This window comes from Sardina pilchardus, chromosome 12 (genome assembly GCF_963854185.1).
Source record: "Sardina pilchardus chromosome 12, fSarPil1.1, whole genome shotgun sequence".
Taxonomy (NCBI): domain Eukaryota; kingdom Metazoa; phylum Chordata; class Actinopteri; order Clupeiformes; family Clupeidae; genus Sardina; species Sardina pilchardus.
Genome location: NC_085005.1, coordinates 4,883,198 through 4,908,197, shown reverse-complemented (window position 1 = coordinate 4,908,197; position 25,000 = coordinate 4,883,198). Strand labels below are relative to the sequence as shown.

At 45.0% G+C, this 25,000-nt stretch overlaps 1 protein-coding gene across 3 annotated transcripts in view; it reads right to left on the bottom strand.

The window, feature by feature from the left end:
* Window positions 1–25,000, bottom strand: part of LOC134098166 (mannosyl-oligosaccharide 1,2-alpha-mannosidase IA-like) — a 134,588-nt gene that overhangs the window by 103,533 nt on the left and 6,055 nt on the right. For 2 of the 3 annotated variants that reach the window (XM_062551140.1, XM_062551143.1), the window contains exons 1-2: window positions 4,913–4,948; window positions 3,591–3,687 (exon numbers count right to left, since the gene is read on the bottom strand). In XM_062551140.1, coding sequence (XP_062407124.1) covers window positions 3,591–3,687 — 97 coding nt within the window. In that variant the 5' untranslated portion in view covers window positions 4,913–4,948. Of the gene's footprint in view, window positions 1–3,590; window positions 3,688–4,912; window positions 4,949–25,000 lie in introns of those variants that run through there. The other variant, XM_062551142.1, reaches the window with a different exon arrangement.

Genomic DNA, 25,000 nt, shown 5'->3' with positions numbered 1-25,000 from the left:
GGACAGAGACAGGCATGACTCATCTCCCTCAGAGTTAAGTGTACTTACGAGGACACAGACGGACATGGACTGATCTCCCTCAGAGTTAAGTGTACTTATGAGGATACAGACGGACATGGACTGATCTCCCTCAGAGTTAAGTGTACTTATGAGGATACAGACAGACATGAACTGATCTCCCTCAGAGTTAAGTGTACTTATGAGGACACAGACAGGCATGACTAATCTCCCTCAGAGTTAAGTGTACTTATGAGGACACAGACGGGCATGGACACATTTCCCATAGAGTCCAGTGTGTTCAAAAGGAGCTGCCCCAAGGGCCAAGAAGAGTCTAGTGTACCTAAAGGTGCATTCACAATATGACCATAAGGTCCAAACCGATGGTTTGCTTATTTTTGCTGATGTGAACGCCGTCTACCGAATCTGGGACCAGACCAGTCCGATAGAAAATAGTGGTCTGGGCTACGGTTCGCTAGAACTCTGGTGCGGCTTGAATGCTATCCGTTCCAAAACCAGGGAATAAACTGCCGTTTCTGTGACGTTGCCAAGCAATATTGGCAGATGGTTGCTAGTGTTTATGACATAAACGGACCCGATGTGCAAACAAAAATCTAATGTGAACAGAGAGCAGCTGGGTCAGGGCTTGGGGGGAGTTAGTGCACTCGGATTCGGTCCAGTTAAGCGGCCCCAGTGTGAAGGCAACCTTAGAGGACACCGAGACCTCCCCTCAGGGCCAACAAGAGTCCAGTTGCATTAGCAGCCCCATAGCTCCTCAGTCCTCAGTAACGCTAACACATGGGGCATGCTTGGGTCTTAGGAGATGTCCTGCACACACAGGGTCTTGTGTGTGTTTGTTGTTTCCGCCATATACTGTATATTTACTATCTGCTACAAACCAGTTTCAAAGTCAGTCAGGCCCGTTTAACAGTAATTTGCATGTTAATCTATTCCATTCCTGCATAATAAACTAAATGAATGAATTAATGAATGCTACACTGATAGCAGTAGCATTTCCCCATAGAGGGGTAATATATTGCAGACTCCTCATCTGTAAAATTGACCACTGAATGTGCAGGAAGTGAAATGTATCTGTTTGCTTGATGAATGGGTGTGGAGCTAACTGGGTGCTACTTGCACTTGCACTTTTTCTAGCCTGATAAACCAGCCTAAATGGATTGGATGTCTAATTTAGTCTGGCCCCGATGAATGGATACAACGGAACATTGTTGATGAGCACAACCCGTTGTCTTTCAAACCGTGTCTGTGCCTATAGGCCAACGCTCCCTCAAAACCCCGCCCCAGAGCCCTCTGCCCCGCCCGCGTTGATTCAAAACACATCTCTGCGTTGTGATTGGTTTAGTTGCCATCTGCCAGATTCAGGGCAGTGTTTTCAAAATGTTCAATGGTCCGAGGCCAGACCCAAATGCAGGCAAAACATTTTGCCGTCCAGCAGTTGGCGCTGGTTTTCCAGGCTACACTTTTTCCTCTACTGCTGCCATTCATGGTTGTGCTAATGAAGATGTATGGATTGGGCCGATGGAGATGTACAGATTGGAATGATGAAGATGTATGGATTGGGATGATGGAGTTGTACTGATTGAAATGATGAAGATGTAAGGATTGGGATGACGGAGACTTACACATTGGGATGATGATGAAGATGTATGGATTGGGATGATGCAAATGTACGGATTGGGATTTTGGAGCTGAAGATGTAAGGATTGGGATGATGGAGCTGGCTGGCCATACCGACCCAAACTTGCTTTTGTAAGGACTCATCTCCAGCAGTGGACTGCCAGTGTTATCTAGACAGAAATGTGCTGAGCTTGTAGGGAATGATGGGAAACCAATCTATATTGGACTCCTTCTCCATTGTGGTGAGCCTAGAGGGGGCACCACATAGCACCGTATTCACATATAGACCGCAATGTCATATTCATGGGAAATATATAGCTAATGCATGAGTAATGCATTGTAATACATTGCAAACAAATGACCCGGCATTGCTATTGTCTGGCAGACAGATAAACCATGCATACCAAACCCTTCATATCACTGGGCATACAGGGGACTATTGGAATGTACAGTGTAGAACTCTTCCAGTCGCAACTCATACATTCCTCCAAATAGTTCTCTACCAGTCCACACAAATGGCTTCATCACTGTTCTACAATACACTTTACTCATTGCTATTCCAAATGTCAAAACATATGAGATGTGAGTACTGATCCTCTCGCTGCTTCATCATTCTGTGGCAGACATCCCGGGTCCAGAAAGTCAAAGTCCTGCCATATATTATTTCTACTTGTGCACTTAACACAGGTGATACGACTAATTATCTGATCTACCTGGCTGCTAGTTAGGATGAGCTGGTTCATACTTGGCAGGACTTTCACTTAAAATGAACCCAGGATGTCCACCTCTGATTCTATCATACTCATAATCACCATCATAACCAAAAGAGAACCAAAAGAGGTCAGAGAAATTAAAATAGGTCTATGTGTGTGGGTGTGTGTGTGTGTGTGTGTGTGTGTGTGTGTGTGTGTGTGTGTGTGTGTGTGTGTAGGGGAGAACTAGGGAGCAATAAGGGTCTGAGTGGCGGAGAAAAAGGGGGTGAGGGAGACACAATTAGGGATTAACACACACACACACACGTCTCACACACAAGAGGGAGTAAGAGACAGCGGTAAGAGAGGGGTGAGGGAGACACAATTAGGGATTATTGAGGATTACATGTTTAATTAAGTCCATTTCCGTCCAATTAAAACTCACAGGTCATGAAAAAACACTGCTGACTGTAATGTACACAAACCGCTGGAAAGTGTCCTGCAAATCAAACATTCCTCACCGGAATGGATGACATTTCCATGGTTTCACTGTTTAATATTTCAGCACAAAATTGCCACCGCAATCATTTTTATACAGCTCTGTGGAGCATACCGAAAACTTTCTACTGCAGCAGTGGGAGACAGAATGGAGGATCTGGGTGAAAAATCCACTAGCATTTCACTCCTTTAGTGCCATGTATCTCTGACAGACAGACGCATAGATTGATCTGACAAAATGAAAGTGGATTATTTCTTAATACTAAAATAAATGTTCCTGAACAAATGTCATAATGTCATCCTACTGTATATACTTTCAAAGGCTATATAATAAGAAACAAGACTGAGAGTTGATTAGAAGAATTAGAAGAGAGTTACCTGTTTTCCATAGCTGCCATAAAAATGGCTAACCACACGTCTAAGTAGGTGGAACTGTTACCTTAGCAAATAAAGTCATGCTATCTAGGCCTCTTCTGTCTATTTACAGGACTTAAAACAGGCTACACTGTATTGATCTCTTTTATGATCTCTTTAATATGTAAACAATTTATCTTTATACTGTATACTGTACATATATACAGTATTGGTCCCTCATGCTGTTATTTATTATTGCTTGCTATTCACTGTTTTATGACTCAATGTGAGCTGCCTTTGAGAATATGCCTTGCCTTGTCTTGCCTGGCCTGGCCTGGCCTTGCCTTGCCTGGCCTATTTGTGCATACATGTGCCTGACAAAAGGACATAGGGATAGAGATAGAGACTCACCAAACAAATTGCTGGAGTGTCCTTGCTGGGAGATGGGCCGCAGCTCATTGGCGCCCCAGGCGTAGCGCTTGTAGTTTTCCCAGGCAAACTGCATCATCTGTCAGGGAGGAATGGCACAAGGACAAGGGCTGAAACCAACAAAGCCGTAATCTTAACAAAGCTGTCATTTGCGTTATTGTTTTTTTTCCCCCCTTCCTATAAAGCATCAGTGTCAGCAGAAGTTAAGGATAATCAGATTACCCTCTCTGTGTGCGCGTGTGAAGTCAATTACATGATTTGCCTGGGCATCTCTCTCAAACTGGGGCCCTAAAAGCTCAGTGGACTGCTGCATCAATCAAAGCCGAGCGCAATGATTGAGCGACATCGCTTCCCTGATGCTCATTTGGTAGTGCACTCTCAGCATCGCCTACCTTCTCACAGTCAGCTGGGGCATTTACATAACAAGTACAACAAACCATCTTAAAGGAGGTTTTTTTTTCGGGGATTTTTTTCACATAGATCGCCGTCTCTTGAGGTCATGAACCCCAATTATCATGACATGCCCACAGAATGTTGCACTGCAGCATCTTAAGCTTAAGGCTTTTTCATACCAACATTATTCGGTGATATTGAGAAATAAAGATCTATGTGAAAAATCACAGAATTCTCCTTTAACATAGAATGAGGAATGGTAGGAATGTACTTTTGCAAGCTTTGTGTACAGGCCTCCATGACACAGTCTCATGGTACTGACTAGCGACACAAGCAGAAGTGACTTCCAGTCAGTACTCATGAAAGAAGTGGGAGCAAATTGACATTGACGACTACCAGCCCGACTTTGTTAACCAAGAGGCTTCTACAGGTCCTTTGGTTCGTCCTCTGTGAGAAACTGAACTATCCCGTTCTCACGGACGGACTGTAAAGACTTACACTGCAAGCGCGGGAGAGGGAGAGAGAGACTCCATTCATTTGAACACACGCATGCACGAACCCATTCGCACACAGTCACCCGCCACAACTCCCTGGCTTATAAACTGTGTTGTTTGTTTGTTTAGAGTATTGTTTATTGTTGTGTAACGTGACGTCTGTTTGGTGTACGGTGCACTTAATTGTTGGTGTCGGGAGTTTGCCGCCGGTATGGCGCTCATTCACGCGTCCGTCAGACCAATTGTTTGGTCTTCCGCGATTTAACTTAAGTTTGGCCATAGCGCTAATAACTAAGGACATGTTTTCTTTCTCCACGGCAAGGTTAACTAACAGTGTGGTAGCCTACCCACAATCATTCCCATTTACCATTTGCATTCTCTGTATATCGCTAGTAAACCGGTTAACATTCAGCTCACCTACAACACTTCCTGGTCCTCTGCCTTTCCGTCTGCTGTCCCATTGCGGAAGTCGGGCATTATGATGCAGGGGTGTTTGCTTCGTCTGTTTGTCCTTTTCGTTATCATTATGTATGTGGAGATATTTTGCACTTGTAATTAATATGTATTTAGATTGTAATATGCACTATGATCACTTTGTATGTTTTTGCTTTATGTATTTGTTTTCTTGATGTTAATATTAGATACAGTAATTCCCTATTTGGGTAGTTTGACCCAATCACCCACTTTGGGCCAATTTGAGGTTATTGATGGGCTGATTTAAGGAGGGTAGCTCAGTTCCCCAGGAGAACTAGAGAGAGCAGTAATCCTGTTGTGAGGTAGAGCTCTATGTTCTATGTGAGTACTTGCGTGGCTGATTGCCTTACTTATTTTGTTTTCTTTTGTTAAAAGTGTTTTGTTTCATAAGTAATAGACTTGCTATTCTTGCACATTTTTATTATTTAATAAATTGTTTGACACCATTGTTTGAAACTGGAACTACCTCTCCTGGACATTATTTTCCACCAACATCTCCAAGCTCACATCCCAACTCGTGAGCTGGCCGTTGCGGTCTCTCACATCCTCCTTATGTTTCATTACTGTAATGTCTCCTTCAATGCAGTCTTTTATTGAACGCATACTGAAGAGGAGAAAAAGCTTCTCATCCCGTCTGAGGAGATGCAGCTTAGTGGCACCCACAACACACAGTGTTTAAAATATTGAATCGCAGATAATATCAGGACGCTATAAGGAGATATAAGGTTATACTGTATATATTTCAGGAGATTGGCTTGCTGGAAACTGCGGTCACCAACACCAAATGCCTGTATAGATCGTATGATTGATTGATTGATTGATTGATTGATTTGGTTTGTATCTGGGACCAAATAATAAATACATTAATTGGGAGAAGATGCTTATCAGGTTATAGCGATGTACTAATTTACATTTTTAAAAAAAAGTAATTTTAAGCCATGGGAGTGAAAATGATCACCTTGCATACAGGATGTGAACTATCCCATTTGTGTTGTTTTCTAAAGAGCTTTGAATGAAGGTGCTGTGAGATAGTGAAGCTCAGTCGCGGTGACGCCCTTACATGGAGGTCACATGTTCGAGCCTTTTCCTTCGTCCTTCGACAGGAAAGGAATCCAGATGTTCACGTACACAGTGAACCAATAAACCACAGAAGCACAAAGACCGAAAGACCAAAACCAAAGTGAAGCCACTTAGCCTGTCAATCATCCAAATCATCTAACCGCATCCATCTGACATTTAAACACGATAGTGGCTACATTCTTTTGCCAAATTATACTATTATGTCAGAGCATATTGACTAAAAGAACTGCTGGAGTGAGTGGTGTGGGTCTGAATAACAGAACACAGCATGACGCCGTGACTAAATTGGCAGAGGCGTAGGAGGCAGCAGACAGCGTTGCATGTCCTCAGCAGGCTGCTGATTGCTGGAGTCCTGTCGAGTCGAGTCTGTTTGCCGGCGGATTAGAACGGGGGGAGTCCGTGGTGAGACAGTCGCTGACCCCCGTGTTGTCTGTTTACACAAGGCGGCCGAGAGACAGGCGGGCTCCGCGGAAGTTTCAAAGCCAGACGTGGGGAGTGCGCAGCGCAGGCATATGGCACAGCGGCAGGACTGAGCCACGGCGTGCGGATGAAGGCAGCACGGAGCGCTTTCATTTCTACAAAGACACACATCAAGGGCTAAAGAGGTGTATGTCCCTTTACCCAGACACACACTAACAACAGCTCTTAATGTGTCTTGCTCTGTACCTGAGCATTTCATTTCTACAGACACACTGATCAAGCCACCCCCCCCCCCCCACACACACACACACACACACACACACACACACACATACACCTATTTTCCATAGCTCTGTACTCGACCATTTCAAATCTCTGTAAGTTGCTCCGTCTAAATGTGAAATGGGAATGCAAAACTGGTTAACATCTCTAACAAGTCTTGGGCCTAGGGTGACCACCTGTCCCGCTTTACGTTGTACTGTAGGCTACAGCAATTTTACCCTTTGTCCCGCCTCACGCAAATTGAGCATCTGTCCCGCTTTTTCGTTCGACCCTGGCCAATTGAAAATAAAGATACGCCCACAGGCGTAGTGTTAACTTATGTCCAATAGTTCAAAGGAGAGCAATAAAATCGGTAGTCGATAGGCTGAGTCGTACGTCAATCAAACTGTTGCCTGGTGCACGAACGCCTCCGCAACGTTGTCAAAGATCTCAAATTGGAGAGCGCGCTCCTCGGTCAGGTTAAGCAGCCATGGCCAGTGTGGCCACGAGAAAGAGAAGATGCACTTTCAGCGAATGGACCGCAACATATACTCTTGGCAAAGATCTATAGACGGCGAAGCAGAGAGGGCATTTTGCATTTGTTTTTCTCTGGGGCATGGTGAAGAATACGATGTGAAGCGACATGGTGCAAGTGAGTCCTACAAAACTAAAAAAAACACTCCGAGAGCGCAGACGTAGGCCAAGCGAAAACACAACCGCCTCCTGGATAACTCCCATTTAATCGTTTGTTCCGTGGGTCATTTCAGACCTTTCCTGAAAATCCCATCCTTAACTTTTTGAGTTATCTTGCGAACCAACAGACAGACAAACAAGCCCCGATGAAAATAACCTCCTTGGCAGATAGCCTAATAAAAAACACATCAAAGAAACATGCAAATCATAAAAGATTCTGGTTTACCTATTTGCACTGAAATAGTTCAACTTTCTATGCAAGCCTCAACTATAGACTAGGCCTTATAGTTGGTTGAACTTAGGCTAGGTGGGTCTAATATTTTTTTTGTGTGTTTTAAGAATTTGAATGGACAGCTGACAATTTTGATAGTCCCAATAAAGATGAGATGTTGCGAAATTAATGTTTTGTCTTTTAGCCTAGGTATCTTAATCTTATGTCGGTAGATTAAAAAAAATGTTGCTTAGTAAATTAGATCTGGCAATATATCTTAAGTTTAAAGTTATTACGTCTGTCCCACATTGTCCCTCTTTACCATGCTACTTGTCCCACATTTTGTCTGACTGGAGGTGGTCACCCTACTTGGGCCACTTCAAAAGACTGAACACACAGACGGACCAGAGCACACAAATAGTTGAATCGAGCTTTTATGTTGCTGGTGAGTAACATTATGATGCAGGCAGCGTCTTCATTAGCCAAACTTTACTTTTCTGTTAGTCGCCTTCTGTGGGTTAAGTCTTTTGAAGTGGCCCAAGACTTACTCTTGATTCTGAGGTCCTGCTCTGTGAGCACTAACAGGCTACACCACAAGATATATCTCATCTATATCTCTGTCCATGAGTCCAGCATTATGTAAAACATAGTTAAACAGCACACAGTGTCTAGAGGTGTGCCAAGGACCAGGACCACATCCTTACTTGTTCCATCAGCATTGTGAATGCTGTATACAGTAGGTGTGTTCAATACAGACATGAAAGATTATTATCACTTGTTCCATCAGCATTGTGAATGCTGTATACAGTAGGTGTGTTCAATACAGACATGAAAGATTATTATCACTTGTTCCATCAGCATTGTGAATGCTGTATAAGTGTGTTCAATGCAGACATGACAGATTATTATTACATGTTGTTCCATCAGCATTGTGAATGCTGTATAAGTGTGTTCAATACAGACATGTATGATTATTATCACTTGGCGTGTTCTCTTTGACTTCATGGTCACGTTATTTCCTCTTGACATAAAGCTCAGTCTATGGGCTGCACTTGGTGAAAACAAAGCCAAGTGATTATACAAGTTCACTGAAGATGAGTTGAACCATTCTGAGGAGCTAGATAGAACAGCAAAAACATCACACTCTGAAGTTGACTGAGCATCACACTCTGAACAGCTGGACTGAATGCCCCATTTTTAAATCCACTTCAGTTGTGTGCGATGCGTCTGTCTTCACCAAGTTGTGCCAAACCAGAGGTGGCCACGCTACAGTCGAGAATTGTGTTGTTTATTTGTGTTTGGTTGCAGCCCAGATGAAGATCCGATTACATTTTATGGCCAATTAATGCAGAAAACCAGACACGTACAAAGGTGCAAACACTTCCGCTGGCCACTGCATATACTGTACAGGAGAGGGGGCCAGCACAAAGTGTGTACTCTTGGCAATCACCATAACGCAATAAGGATGGGTAAGAGTAATCACGTATGGAGTCTAAATGAGACCAATAAGAGTCCTGGATAATGTGATTATCTGTTTGTGATTCGCATTATTATCATATTAAAACACAGCAGGACAGTAAACACAGCAATTAATCAAGCAGAGTTTGAAATTGGCACTATAATTTCACGACAAAATCAGCAGCCAAAATACGATTTCAGGAATGTGATCACCCATGAAATACAGTTTTTCATTAGTCCACATTTGAAGATTGAATAAATAATATATAAGACTGAACGGAGAGACTCTCTTCACTAACTGATGTTCACTCATGCACTCCTGAGGACAGCCTTCTTCCTCTGGCTCTCACAGCGTTCTCCCGTATCACTAGAGGGACTAGGAGCACCTCAGGCAGGTAATATAGCTGAACAAAGAAAAAAAAGTGGGTGTGGGTGTGTGTGGGCGGCCGGGGTGTGTGTGTGTGTGTGTGTGGTGGGGGGTGGGCGCAGAGGGACTGCAGAGTTGATGTTTCAGCTTCCAGTTTCTGACTTACAGTACTTTCGGTACTTTTGGCACTTTTGGTCCACCGCACCTCAGTGTGCAGTTTTCTCTCCCTCCAGCTCTTCCTCTCTCAGCACAGTCCCTTCCTCTTCCTCTCTCTCTCTCTCTCTCTCCCTCCCTCTCTCTCCCTCTCTCTCCTGGTCTCTCATGGGGCCCGTGCGCAGGCGGGCAGACTGGGGTCCCTCAGAGAGTCATTACGGAGAGACGCTACGCGGCGGCCGCTCTCCCCTCGTGTGTCCAGCTCTTGAGTTCTCCACTGTCTGGCCTGGATCCATCTCAGCCCCCATTAACAAGAGACCCATGGCCGCCCGTCTGGAACACGCAACAACACACCCTAGTGCTTCCACATACGGATACATTTATTGTCATGCATGCACACACACAGACACACAAACAGACGCACCCACACACACACACACAAACACATACACATACTGTATGCACACGCACACACACACGCACGCACACACACGCACACACACACACACACACACACACACACACACACACACACACACACACACACACACACACACACACACACACACACACACACACACACACACACACACACACACACACACACACACACACACACACACACACAAATCCATTATGTCACACCCCATCAAGAGGTAACTGTGTGGAGCAAGCATAGTCTTTAGAGAGTCCAACTGTAAGAAAGCAGTGGGGCGAGAGCATGGAGATGGAGATTTCACACTGTGCAGGGGGAGAAACGCTAAATCACTGCACTTCAGACAGCCCACACACTCTGCTCCTCACTGGTCTTCTTTCTGCTCCTCACTGCTCCTCTCTGTGCTCCTCTCTTAGTTCCAGACTGCTCCTCACTGCTCCTCACTGCTCCTCTCTTAGTTCCACACTGCTCCTCACTGCTCCTCTCTTAGTTCCACACTGCTCCTCACTGCTCCTCTCTTAGTTCCACTCTGCTCCTCACTGCTCCTCTCTTAGTTCCAGACTGCTCCTCACTGCTCCTCTTAGTTCCTCACTGCTCCTTTCTGCTCCTCTCTTAGTTCCACTCTGCTCCTCACTGCTCCTCTCTTAGTTCCAGACTGCTCCTCACTGCTCCTCTCTTAGTTCCTCAATGCTCCTTTCTGCTCCTCTCTTAGTTCCACTCTGCTCCTCACTGCTCCTCTCTTAGTTCCTCACTGCTCCTTTCTGCTCCTCTCTTAGTTCCACTCTCTGCCACGATTTTGGCCCGAATTTGTCGTGACCGACAAGTTTACAACGTCGTATCCGATTTCAAATGGTCGGGCAGGACATCGAACGTGGAGTGAATCTTATAATGTGACATGCTTCACGACTTGCGATTTGTCGTTCACGACGTTCTAAAACAGCCCGACAAAAAGTCTGGCTTGTCAGAAATTTGACGGGAATCGTATGACGCGACCGATGCTTTCGGTGTATGTGGCCACTCTCCCGCCCAAGAGGCAGAGAGGTTTTCATGGTTCTAAAATCGTATAGTGTGACATGGTAGATCGTAAACGACAATCGTGAGTGACAAAAAAATCGTATAGTCTGACCAGGCCATTAGGCAAAGAAAAGCTCTGATATAAAGATAAAAAAATTTATCCGTTCATTAAAAGAGAGAGACAGACAGCCAGACAGACAGGCAGGCAAGCATAGACATATATACATACATACAGACAGACAGACAGACAGACAGACAGACAGACAGGCAGGCAGACAGGCAGATAGACAGACAGATGGAGTTGAGGTAGAGTCACAAAGAGCTCTCCGCTCGTATGGTGATCTCAGTTGTATTGTGTTGAGAAGTGTCCCATGCTCTCCAGGGGGTTGTGACAGCCCTGTCACAGAAGATAACGTCTGGAGAGACACTAAGCTACACGGAGAGAGAACACACAGGGACTGCACTCCACCACCACTAGAAAGAGCTCTTTATATAGACGCTCAGTAGGGGAAAATGAAGGAAAGAAATAAAGACAGAAAGAAAGAAAGAAAGAAAGAAGAAAGGAGGGAAGATAGTACATTTGAGAGAGAGAGAAAGACAGCGATAGAGTGATTGAACTATTCCCACGCCAGGCCAGTTGTATCCAAGCAACGGTCAGTCACTCATCCACATGGGTTCAGACAGTTCCGTAGCGCATATCCACTAGGCTGACACGCAAACAAATACATCTGGGCTAAAGGGCTTTCAACTCAACGTATGGTTACATTGGAACTGTAAATTACGTTTAAATGAATGCAAATTGCTCTGTTAATTGCCGTTGAAATGAATGATGGACTGTTTGATACCGAGAGAAAGAGGGAGAGAGACAATATGAGTCCGAAAAGTAAAGCCCTGAGCTCTCCCCTGCATACAGACGTCTGGTATACACCTGCCTCTTCAATACTGTGTCCTTTGATCACTATTTGATCACACGGAATTATGCTCCAGTTCCCTGGATTTGAAGCTCCTGTACCCTCCTCCCCTCTGGCATACGCATGTTATCAGTCTCTCCTGTGATCAATGCTTAATCATGTAGATGATTAAATCTTCCATACTGATTGGTGCAGGCAAGTTTTTCCATGTTGCTCAACTTTGATGTTCAACAAACTGTGCAATCATCTGTTTATTCTCTTCTCAGTGTGGGAGAAATAGAGTGTGTGTGAGTGACTGTGTTTATTTGGATGTGTGCGTGCGTGTGTGCGTGTGTGCGTGTGTGTGTGTGTGTGTGTGTGTGTGTGTCTGTGTCTGTGATCATTTTCATCTTTGAGTGTGTGCGTGTGTCTGTGTGTGTGTGTGTGTGTGTGTGTGTGTGCGTGTGTGTTTATGTGCACGTGCCTACGCCTCGGTGTAGGGAATAAACAGGGTTCCCACAGAGAGGAGAGGCTTCAGTGAAAGCCTCTGAAAACACTGCCTAATGTCTAGCGGGTCAGTTTCCGTTCTCGCATTCGCTGCAACATCTCAGTGCCGCGGGGGTGTTCACCACCGAATAATGAGCCCAAATGAAGAAGTTTCAATTTGCGCAAACATCTCACTCCAATCCAAACGAACTCATAAACATTTCACTCAATCTCCTTTCAAAGAGCTTAGACGAGCTGCCAGTTTTTCCGGTGACAAAGACTCTAATAAGACACACTTAATGCAGCTGAGCTTTTTATGGCAACATAAGCAAACTAATATAAATCAAATCTTATGAAGGCTAATTTGGGTCATCTATCATAAAGGCAAGTGATTAAAGTACATGTCTGTTATGCCATGCAGACATAATACAGTATTAGCCGTATTAACAGAGCTCTTTGGATAGTTTATTACCACTAAGTCTTCCTAAGCGTTTGGCAAACAGCAGGGCTGTCAAGTAAGCAACATGGGCCTGCTTCACTTTTTTATTACACTTTTATCACAGCCGGGGGGCCAGGGGGGGCAGAGGAATAAAGATTCTCTCTGTCGGTCTCTTTCTTTCCAGCTCTCTCATTCCACTAGTGGTTATCTTGAACTACTCTTACGCCGTATGTGTGTGTGTGTGTGTGTGTGTGTGTGTGTGTGTGTGTGTCTGTGTGTGTGTGTGTGTGTGTGTGCGTGTGTGCGTGTGTGTGTGTGGGAGTCTAATTCAGCAGACACCCTGAGAGGGAGTACGAGCACACTCGACACCTGCACCTTCCTTCCTCGCTGTCTTTCACAAACCCTTGTCTCATCTAGATTCGCTGTCTCTCTCTCTCTCTCTCTTTCTCTCTCTCTCTCTCTCCCTCCCTCTCTCTCTCGCTCGCTATTTTTATCTTGTCTTTTTGGTCTCCTTCAGCTGTCTTTTTTGAATGCTGACTGATGGAATGTTCTCACATATCTCTTCCCTGAACGGAGGAGTCAACAGCAGATACGCTTGCACATGTGTGTATGTGAAAGCGAGAGACAGGGAGAGAAACAGCAAAAAAAAGTGTAATACAAACGCAAGCATACAAACACCGTACATTCACAATGAAGACCTTATACACAGAACCTCAGTGCTTTGTTCTGCTATTAGAGCGCATGTCTTTACCTGTGCCTACACGTGCTGAGCACATCCATTAAACAGAAAGGAGAGGCATTGAAATCTTGTTTGTGCTTCAATCCAAACAGTGGGGTTTTCAGGGCAGTCAAGACTGCAGACTGCTGTTTCCTCTGTGCCATTTCACAATCTTGACTTGCACAAAAAAGCCTCTGTCATCAGCATGAGTGCATTTTAATGAATTCAAATCCAACATCCAGTGTGCATGTGTCAACTGTTGACCATGTCAACAAACTACAAATGAACACTACAGTATGTTAATGAGTGCAGCTTACTCTCTCTCTTTCTTTCTCTCTCACTCTGTCACTCTCTCTGTCGCTCTCTCTCTCTGTCTCTCTCTGATGAAGGCCATCATCCAACAGTTGTTGTGAAGCAAACATCAAATAGCAATGGCTAGGAGCTGTGGCAGAGCATATTTAATTGGACGTACCGATGTCCATGTGTTGTGCTATTAAATGATAAGAGGTGCTTGTTGAGAATGATAGGAGAAGCACAATGTGTGTGTGTCATGAGCAGAGTTAGGTCCTTCTGAAACATTTGCATCATTCTTTCTTCTGCTTTCCTGTTACGCAGTGCATGTCTCCTTTTTTGTGTCTCTCTTTTCTTGTACGTGTGCGTGTGCTAGTGTGTTTTTGTGTGTGTGTGTGTGTGTGTGTGTGTGTGTGTGTGTGTGTGTGTGTGTGTGTGTGTGTGTGTGTGTGTGTGTGTGTGTGTGTGTGTGTGTGTGTGTGTGTGTGTGTGTGTGTGTGTGTGTGTTGCCTGTGCCTGTGCCTGTGTCGGTGTGAGATGATTTGTCTCAGTCTGATAACATGCTTTTCTCTAGTCTGTTCCATGGTGGCATCAGTTCAAAGTGTCTGTCCATAGGGCCATTTCAGCTGGCTATTGACAGTTAGCTATTTCCCCTGGTGTCTCCTGCAAAGCCACCCAAAGCTGCTTCAGTCTCAGTGTAATGCATGTAGCGTACTCTAACACAAAGTGATGATGACCAAATAACTTAAGTGCCTCTCAAAAACAAATTATAAAAAATATGGACTTGCCCTGCCAAATGTGTTTGCAGTAAATGTACTAGTCTACAGCATTAGTGCTGTGTATTCCTTTTAGATTGTTATAGATATGCCACTAATTGTGCTTATTTGGCAATCGGTATGCACCCACACAGGAAAGGTAGGGCAGTCATGGGCCTTTACACCACTGAATTATTACTCTACTTTCTATTGATAGCACAATGTTCTCTCAAACCTCGGCAGATTTCACCTTGTTTAATGTGCTCTGTGTCTAGCTCTGCCAGTGAACGCAGGAGGAACAACTTTAGGGACCGAGAGAAGAAAATGCTGCAGAAGCTGACAAAACAGGAAGAGAGTGAGAGAGAGAGAGAGAGAGAGAGAGAGAGAGAGAGAGAGAGAGAGAGAGAGAGAGAGAGGTGCAGGAAGATATATTGGGGCTCTCACATTTAAATTAGTAGAAATTAATAGGCCAATGTACTTTAGGTTGAATAACGACAAGAAAACCCAAAATAGAGGAGCAAAACTGCACAAAACAAGTGGTAGAGCCTGTGGAATGGAGTGGAGCTGTCGCTCTTTTGATACAAACTGAGAGAGACAGTGTGTGTGTGTGGGGGGGGGCTTCTTCATAGAGAAGCTCCAGCACACCTGATTATCACCATCACTCTCAACACCGCAGTCCCACACAGAGCCTCCATCAATGTCACGCTCACACCTGCATACACCTGCACAACACTCAGGAGAGAGAGAGAGAGAGAGAGATGGAGAGACAGAGCGATACATCCATCTAGGTCTTTAGATCAATAGCTCCATAGATAGATCAAAAACAGATCGAGGGAGAGGAGAGGGAGAGAGAGAGAGACAGAGAGAGAGAGACTCTCTTTATATACTACTACTTACATGTATGCAATACAAATTGTATTTTTTTATCAAGATAATTCAAAAAGCTATTGCGTTGAATTGAGAGAGAGGAAGATGAGAGACAGAGAGAGAGGGAAAAAGAATAAGAAAGATAGAGAAAAAGGAAAAAACGTGGTGGAGTGAAAGCGCTAATGAAACCTATCCTTTATCCTCCTCCACACCAACAGCAGAGCACCAAGCAGCAGCCTCCAGCAGCAACTTCCCTCAGGCTGCACCACCCCACATGCCTCCTCCACCCTACACCTCCTCCACCCCACACACCTCCTCCACCCTACACCTCCTCCACCCTACAGACCTCCTCCACCCCACACACCTCCATCACACCACACACCTCCTCCACCCTACAGACCTCCTCCACCACACACCTCCTCCACACCACACGCCTCCTCCACCCTACAGACCTCCTCCACCCTACAGACCTCCATCACACCACACACCTCCTCCACCCTACAGACCTCTTCCACCCCACACATCTCCTCCACCTAGGGTGACCACCTCCAGTCAGACAAAATGTGGGACAAGTAGCATGGTAAAGAGGGACAATGTGGGACAGACGTAATAACTTTAAACTTAAGATATATTGCCAGATCTAATTTACTAAGCAACATTTTTTTTAATCTACCGACATAAGATTAAGATACCTAGGCTAAAAGACAAAACATTAATTTCGCAACATCTCATCTTTATTGGGACTATCAAAATTGTCAGCTGTCCATTCAAATTCTTAAAACACACAAAAAAAATATTAGACCCACCTAGCCTAAGTTCAACCAACTATAAGGCCTAGTCTATAGTTGAGGCTTGCATAGAAAGTTGAACTATTTCAGTGCAAATAGGTAAACCAGAATCTTTTATGATTTGCATGTTTCTTTGATGTGTTTTTTATTAGGCTATCTGCCAAGGAGGTTATTTTCATCGGGGCTTGTTTGTCTGTCTGTTGGTTCGCAAGATAACTCAAAAAGTTAAGGATGGGATTTTCAGGAAAGGTCTGAAATGACCCACGGAACAAACGATTAAATGGGAGTTATCCAGGAGGCGGTTGTGTTTTCGCTTGGCCTACGTCTGCGCTCTCGGAGTGTTTTTTTTAGTTTTGTAGGACTCACTTGCACCATGTCGCTTCACATCGTATTCTTCACCATGCCCCAGAGAAAAACAAATGCAAAATGCCCTCTCTGCTTCGCCGTCTATAGATCTTTGCCAAGAGTATATGTTGCGGTCCATTCGCTGAAAGTGCATCTTCTCTTTCTCGTGGCCACACTGGCCATGGCTGCTTAACCTGACCGAGGAGCGCGCTCTCCAATTTGAGATCTTTGACAACGTTGCGGAGGCGTTCGTGCACCAGGCAACAGTTTGATTGACGTACGACTCAGCCTATCGACTACCGATTTTATTGCTCTCCTTTGAACTATTGGACATAAGTTAACACTACGCCTGTGGGCGTATCTTTATTTTCAATTGGCCAGGGTCGAACGAAAAAGCGGGACAGATGCTCAATTTGCGTGAGGCGGGACAAAGGGTAAAATTGCTGTACAGTACAACGTAAAGCGGGACAGGTGGTCACCCTACCTCCACCCCAGACCTCCTCCACCCCACACACCTCCTCCACCCCACACACCTCCTTCACCCTACAGACCTCCTCCACCCTACAGACCTCCTCCATCCCATTTGCTCTGCAGATCCAAACATCCCAACCTGCAAAAAGTCATTTCAGGGAGGTATCCCGAACACGGACAGATTCATTGTACATTGTGAAAGCTCAATGTACCAATTTAAGTTTAATTTCACTGTCTATAACCCATGGAAAAGTATAAGACCAGACCAGTTCTCCTAAGAGCATCAGTCTGGTGTCAGCCAGTCTAGTGTTGTGTAGGAATGAGTTCAAAAGAGGCACAGTCATTGAACAAGCTCACTTTTCTATGAACGGTGAACTTAACATAATGTATTTGCAACAGATGAATGTGAATTTGAACTCCTTCCGCTTTATGTGAGACTCTGAATAACTCTTTAGATCCAGATAAAGCGTTTCGGAAAGCTTCCCCTGCTGTGTAATGAGACACTCTGCGTCTCTCCAATCCCAAGTCTCTGTATGCACCTGTGGCCTCATGCTTATAAAATAAATCGGTTAGGAAACATGTTCAGGTTAATGTTACTCTATAGCGCTATTGTGAAACTGAAACCACTATAATCAGTGTATAATGCTACAACTGAATACTGCTATGCTCACCATCTTATTCACTGCTATTGAAGAGCATAGGAATTTAGGCAGGCTAATTTCACTGTTGCCAGATTCCCTGTAGGTGGTGGAGTATGTATGTATGTGTGTGTGTGTGTGTGTGTGTGTGTGTGTGTGTGTGTGTGCGGGGGCGCTGTTACATCTCTCAACATCCAGCAGAGGAGGCGAGATTATCACTGTGTGTTACTAACATTCTCTCAGCGCTAAGGCCCTTTCAGTAGGAATCAATCACCAGAGACCGGCGTGAGAAGGAATGATCTACTCGGATAAGATGATTAGAGATGAGAGACTACCTTTGACAGGCAGGGAGAAAGAGAGGGGGAGGCAGAGTAGCAGAAAGAGAGAGAGGGTGAGAAAGAGAAAAGAGAGAGAGAGAGAGAGAGAGAGAGAGTGGGGGGGAGGAAGAGAGGGAGAAGAAACATCTGGGGAAACTGGCACTGCCGCAGTAGTACCTAATAAGGACAATGAAAGGATTAGTGTCCTACATTCTGTCACTAAGCTAATCAAAAGGGAGGATTCTTATGAGTGATGATGGCAGAGAGATAGACTGATGAGGGTAGAAAGAGAACGTTGGCTTTTGGCAATCAAAGGCAGAGCGACATGGCCAAGCTAGCTTTGGCTAGCAACACATCTCACATCATGAAAGCCAAAACATGCTCTTTGTGAAAAGGCCTGTAAGTGGATCAGACCTCTTCCAAAGGGAATTGGAAGATGAGAGGAGGAGGAATAGGAAGAGGAGGAGATGGAGAGGGAGGATAGTTAGTTGGTCGGCTGGGTGGGTGGGGTGATTGGTTGTTGATTAGTCAGTCCCCTTCTTGGAATAGTGTGCAATAAGGACTATCAATTAAGTGATTAATACTTTGTATGGCTCTGTAACATGCATGTTGAGGTCCCTGTTTTAAGTTCCTGAGTTGATTCTGATGGGAAGTAAAACAAGATATGTTGTGTTGAGACCTTATTGTCTTAGCATCATGAAAGTATCCTAGCCTTAGCATCATCCCTATTAGCGTCATGAAATAGCCTTAAAGTCATCAGTCTCAGCATCATGGAAGTATCCTAGCCTTAGCCTCATCAATATTAGCATCATGAAAATATCCGTGCCTTAGTATCATCAGTCTTTTCAAAGAAAACGCAACTTAGTCCCCCTGATACACTTGCTGCTTCATTGAAACTCATGAAATAAAGAATAACAATCAATAACAAGACTATTATCCAAAATAGACAGGAAGTCTATTTTGCACGAGTGACAGTTTTGCCATTAAGCCTGATATTTAAAACATTCCATGGTCATGTTCTTAGAAAATGTTAAGACCATAGATCTCTGGAGAACGAGAGAGTACTTAGAGATGGATTGATCAGCTGTCACAGTATCAGTGTGTGTGTCCCCTAAGGCGGGGGGCTGTGCTCAAGCATGTCATTAGACTCAAACATAAAGAGCAGAGAAGCCCCCCAACACACACACACACACACACACACACACACACAGCCCACCCTCCCCTCTCAGTACACACGTAATGGTGTATCATTGACTGATGAGCAAAGATTGGAGTTAATGACCATGAGTGCCCGAGGAGGCCAGAGGAGCCTTAAAAGAGCGATGGTGTCCATGGGTCGTTAAATTTACACTTATGATCGTACACACACACACACACACACACACACACACACACACACACACAGACACAGACACAGACACAGACACAGACACAGACACAGACAAACACACAGACACACACACACACACACACACACGCGCGCGCGCGCACACACACACACACACACACACACACACACACACACACACACACACACACAGACATTCATAAACAAACACAAACCTTCAATCACTATTCACAAATGCACACACACACACACACATACACACACCTGAAACAGGTAAACTGATACTCAAGAGAAACACCTGCAGGCTGTCATGTCACCCACAGAACAGGACACCTGCCAGGCTTTACGGACATTATGGCAACAAAGTGGCACATACACACACAGGCACACTGATGAAGAATGCAGGACATACCTTTCCTGCCAACATACTGGGCACCCTCCCACACACACACACACACACACACACACACACACACACACACACCCCACACACACACACACACACACACACACACACATACACACACACCGTTGTGTCTCTGCCAAAGCCAACCTCCCTGGAGACAACATGGCCACACAGCTGGGATGCTGAGAGCAGACTGCTGTTTGAGATGCTTGCCACCTGGCCCCATTCATATGAACACAGTGTGCAGGCACAGGCCTGTGTCATGTCAACCATAAGATGCCATCTAAAGACACACTACCACGCAGGCCCATTCATATGAGTGCAGTGTGTGTGTGTGTGTGTGTGTGTGTGTGTGTGTGTGTGTGTGTGTGTGTGTGTGTATGTGTGTGTGTGTGTGTGCATGTGTGTGTGTGTGTGTGTAGAGTGTCATGTGTCAACCATAAGATGCCATCTAAAGACACATTATCAGGCAGCTACAGTGCTATGGTCTTCCACTGCAGTCCAACTGTCAGCCGATCTGCAAAGTGTCCACACTTTTTTACTGTACTAGCGGTAGCCAGAGGATAACGGAGATGTGCAGTGAGTTGACGTCCTCTACAACGCCTTGAGAGACAGATTCTATCCCCCCATTGGTTTCACCCTCCATGCCAGAACAGCTGTTTCCCGTTGGAAGGTGCTACAAGTTCACATCCAGGCTGTTGGGGGGCTGAACTGCGTGGTCAGCAAAACATGCTGTGGGCTACACACTGACACAGTCCATCAGAAACGCTCTGGCCTCCACACGTCTGCAGTAGAAACAGATCGGTCAAAGGTTGGTTAAAGTTAGGCCAATGTAGTTTTGGGTATTTTGTTGACTCTAGAGCGCCCCCTAGAGTTGCGGAATATTTACATTTTACTTTGACGTTGTAATTACTTCTCAGGGGTTGGTCTCCTCCCCCTGAACACATGGGCATTTATTGTGGAGCCAAGGGACAAGCAACAGGTGAAGACAGTCTCCAAAGAGCTGACCAGGAGGCGCATTTCCCAAAATCATAGTCGCTAACTAAGTCAGCAACTTTGTTGGTTGCAATGCAATTTCCCACGGCCAACCAACTATGTTGCTAAAAGGTTAGCAACTGTGGTTTTGGGAAAAGCACCCCAGGTCATGTTTCATGATTCTCACGAGATGTCTCTGACTCAATGTCGGCCAAATTGCAAGGCTGGTTTTCCATCTGCGCTGCCAGCTACTGTATGGCTTGGAAGCTGTTATATTAAGATACAAAGCGTACATAGTGCTGTAATGGACGATGTCAGGCTCCAGAGCCACCAGAGGCAGGAGCAGGTGAATATCAAACAGAACAAGCGACAGAAATATATTCTCTCTCATTGTGTAAGAGGCCACAACAAAAAGTTATAACAAACAAGAAAAAACGAACTTGTTTCTCCCCCAAATGGCATCTATATAGTGTGATAGCATATCACAGCAAGGGTCTGTGAAAGACACAAACAGCGGTGCGTACTGTTTTCATAAACAAGCAGAAGCCACTCTCTCCTTCATCCCAGCGATGCTGAAGTGTAACAGCATTGAGTATTCTGCGAGGGACCCCATTTGAGAGCCAACACGCCCCAAAACACTCCCATTTAAAGTGCACTTTCTTGTCAACCAAGGAGAAAAAAACTGCATTTTTCATCAAAGACATTTGATAGAATTTCCAGAGTGAATTATAGTTTTATTCGCCGTAACTGTCTTCTTCTGCCAACTTCAGAGAAACCCATCTCGGGATTATGTTTGCTTTACAGCCAGGTGGTGAGATTGTGTGTGTGTGTGTGTGTGTGTGTGTGTGTGTGTGTGTGTGTGTGTGTGTGTGTGTGTGTGTGTGTGTGATGAATAAAAAAAAGATAAATAAAGCACTGGGTAAATGAAGCATAACACCACAACCATTAGCATAGTATACTGGAGCATTCATCTCCTGCCTCCCTCCCCGGACACACTCATAAATCCGGTCTGGATGAAGGGCTCTTTTAACACAAGACAAATTCATCAGGAAATCAATGATTCCTCCTGACTCACCCCGTCTTTTTTACACTGTACAGAAAGAGCCACTGCCAGAAAGGACCACCACAAACAAAACACTCGAGCTCAAAAGAATCGGGAACCGTGTTGGACAACTATTTTCCCCGTCTTTTTGTCTGCCGTTCAGTAACAGGATTAGCCAACCGTGCGCCTAACACTGACAGGTGAGCGAGGCCTGCACCTCTGCCACTGACGCAACACAGACGGGCATCCATCCAGTGTCATTTTCCCATAGCGACCTCGTAAATCCGGCCCGCAAGAGCAGCTATTTAGCATGAGATGAATTAATCAGAAAATCAATGATGCCTCCTGATCCTCCAAAGGCTTTTTACAGGGCTTCTGTAAAGCCACGTGGTCGGGGGAGAGGATTAAACGGAAGAAGAAAATCTCTCGTGTTTGTCGGACGGCGAATGGAAAACCCCGGCGGTACAGCGGCGATGATGCTCATTTTCTATAGACATTATTGCTTTGTTGTCCAAATCATCAGCGATTTGGGAGCTCCCTCACGCCCTCTCCTCCCCGTTACACAGCTCAGTGGCGTTATTATCCCACATCCTCCAGAGTGCCTATTGATCTGCTATGGAGAGGAGAGGTGGCAGTCTTCTTCATTTAGGCTGAGTGATGAGAAGTTGCTGTCCCTGTGTGGGCCTGCCAGGAGTGGGCCAAATCAAGGCACGTCAAACAGGACGGATTGATGTCCATTTTAGCACCGCGCAAGGCTTCTGAAGACAGAGCGTCAGAACTGAACATCAAAATGGAAGGCAGATTAAAAAAAAAATAGAAACACACACACACACACACACACAAGCATACACACACACACACACACACACACAAGCATACACACAAACACACACACACAAACAAACACACACACACACAAACACACACACACAAGCATACATACACATACACACACATACAAACACACACACACTGCATTATATTATACAACATTTATTTATTCTATTCTTATGACAATCTATTTGTATTTATATATCTAGTCATTGTATAATAACAGTTGTGGTCATTTGAATAAACATATCATGCCAATGGAGCACTTCAAATTTTAATTTATATTTGAGAGAAGAGAGAGAGAGAAGAGGAAGAGAAAGAGAAAGAGAGAGAGCGAAGAAAGAGAGAGAGTCATTGCCCTGCCATCCTTGGTGTTCATCTTACAGTAGCAAGAATGGGGAAACACCCACGGCACACTCCCTCCAGCCTCTGAGTGGATCTGACATCCTCTTCCTGTAAAGCACCCAGTGCACACTCTCTCACACAAATGGATGTGGGGAGTGAGTGCATTGGTGGATACCCTCGGGACCCAGGTACTGTAGATACTCATCTGAGCAGATCCTGACACACCTGCTGCATCTTGCATCCATTCCTCGAGATGGAACAGCCAGTTAATAATGGAGGCGAATCTCTCTATCTATCTACTGTATCTATCTATCTATCTATCCATCTATCTATCTATCTATCTATCTACAGTATCTGTCTAGCTATCTTTTTCGCCATTCCTGCCACCATCTTTCTCTTCCATTCTTCTTACCTTTCAACCTATTTATCTACTGTCGTGGACAAAGCACACTAGCCATCCAATATAATACCAATTAGCACTCTGAATAGCACTCTGCAAATACCCGATCGAAGAAGACCCGCTAAGACTCAAGAGTGCTGCTGTTGATCATACAGTTTAATTCACAAGAGACACTGCCTGACAAAGTCTGGTACCACAACACCAGTGTGAATCAAGGTATCTGCAGATAACCCATGAGAAGGTGCACACACTCTGAAGTCTAAGTTGTGATGCCTTTTATGCTACAGTATATGCGGGTTTCCAAGGACTCCTATTTCCTGTACATCATGTCCAATAAGAGCTTAGTTCCTCCCTTTGACAGGTGATTGACATGTAGACAAGCCAATCAGAGCCCTTGTCAGAAAGTCAATTACAGTAATCATATTGATAGAAATTCCCACTACAGTACAGTTAGCATTAAAAAGTAATGTATGACTTCAGTTGGTCTTAGTGTCAGGTTTTGTCGATTGATCGCTCATGGGTTTGACACTTTCCCCAGCGCCCAGTACTTTGTCATGTCATTAGTCACGTCAACTTGTGCTATGGGGAAGCTTTTCTACCATTAGTCATGTCAGCCTGTGATTTTGGCTCTGCCTTCCTAAGTGCCTCTTTATTGCTTTTGTTGTGTCTACGTGATGCTCTCCTGCAGCAGTCACACAGGTGAGTGGATGAACCTAAGGGAATACCGCAATGAGTTCAACTGCACAGTGGCCTTCTCAATGAAAATGTACCACACTACCTCTTCCTTCCAGGTCTTGTTTCTCTCTCTATTTCTGTTCTCTCTATCTCTCTCTCTCGCTCTCTCTCTCTTCGTTCCTATCAGCCTTCTCCCTCACTCTCTCTCCTCTTTCTCTCTCAGCTCTCTCTCACTCTGAACAGTTCTTTCCCCTGGAGGCAGAGGCCTGTTCTTTGAGTGAGGGATTTGCTTGTTCCTGTTCCTGTTCCTGTTCCCAGTGTAGAGGCGTTCAGTATGCAGTCGGCCGCTCACTCTGAGCCTGTCTCTCAGCGCACTGGGGCACGGAGGGCAGAGGGCCACACCAGAGGCCTAGAGGCAGAGCAGCACAACCAGAGCACTACAGGCCAAGAGGCCCCTCAGCCTCTGATAAACAGGTCCTACAGGGACAAAGGAGTGGTAACGGAGAGGTGTGTGTGTGTGTGTGTGTGTGTGTGTGTGTGTGTGTGTGTGTGTGTGTGTGTGTGTGTGTGTGTGCGCGTGTGTGCGTGCGTGCGTGCGTGCGTGCGGGTGTGCGTGCGTGGGTGCGTGTGTGCGTGCGTGCATGCGTATATGAGTGTGTATGTGTGTGTATGAGTGTGTGTGTGGGGGGATGGGGGGGATACACACATCTGGTGTTATGTTTCATGACTGGATAATGGATGGCATGGCGTTCAGGTAGAAAATAATGATGATTATCCTGCCTGTACCTCAACTGCAGAACTATAATGTTAATTTACAGGTATCATTTCCGCGTTTGAATTGTAAAAACTTGTGGAGCTAGCCTCCTTATTTTTCCGCCTAACACTTTTTCTTCAGTTGAAGGTCAAGTTAA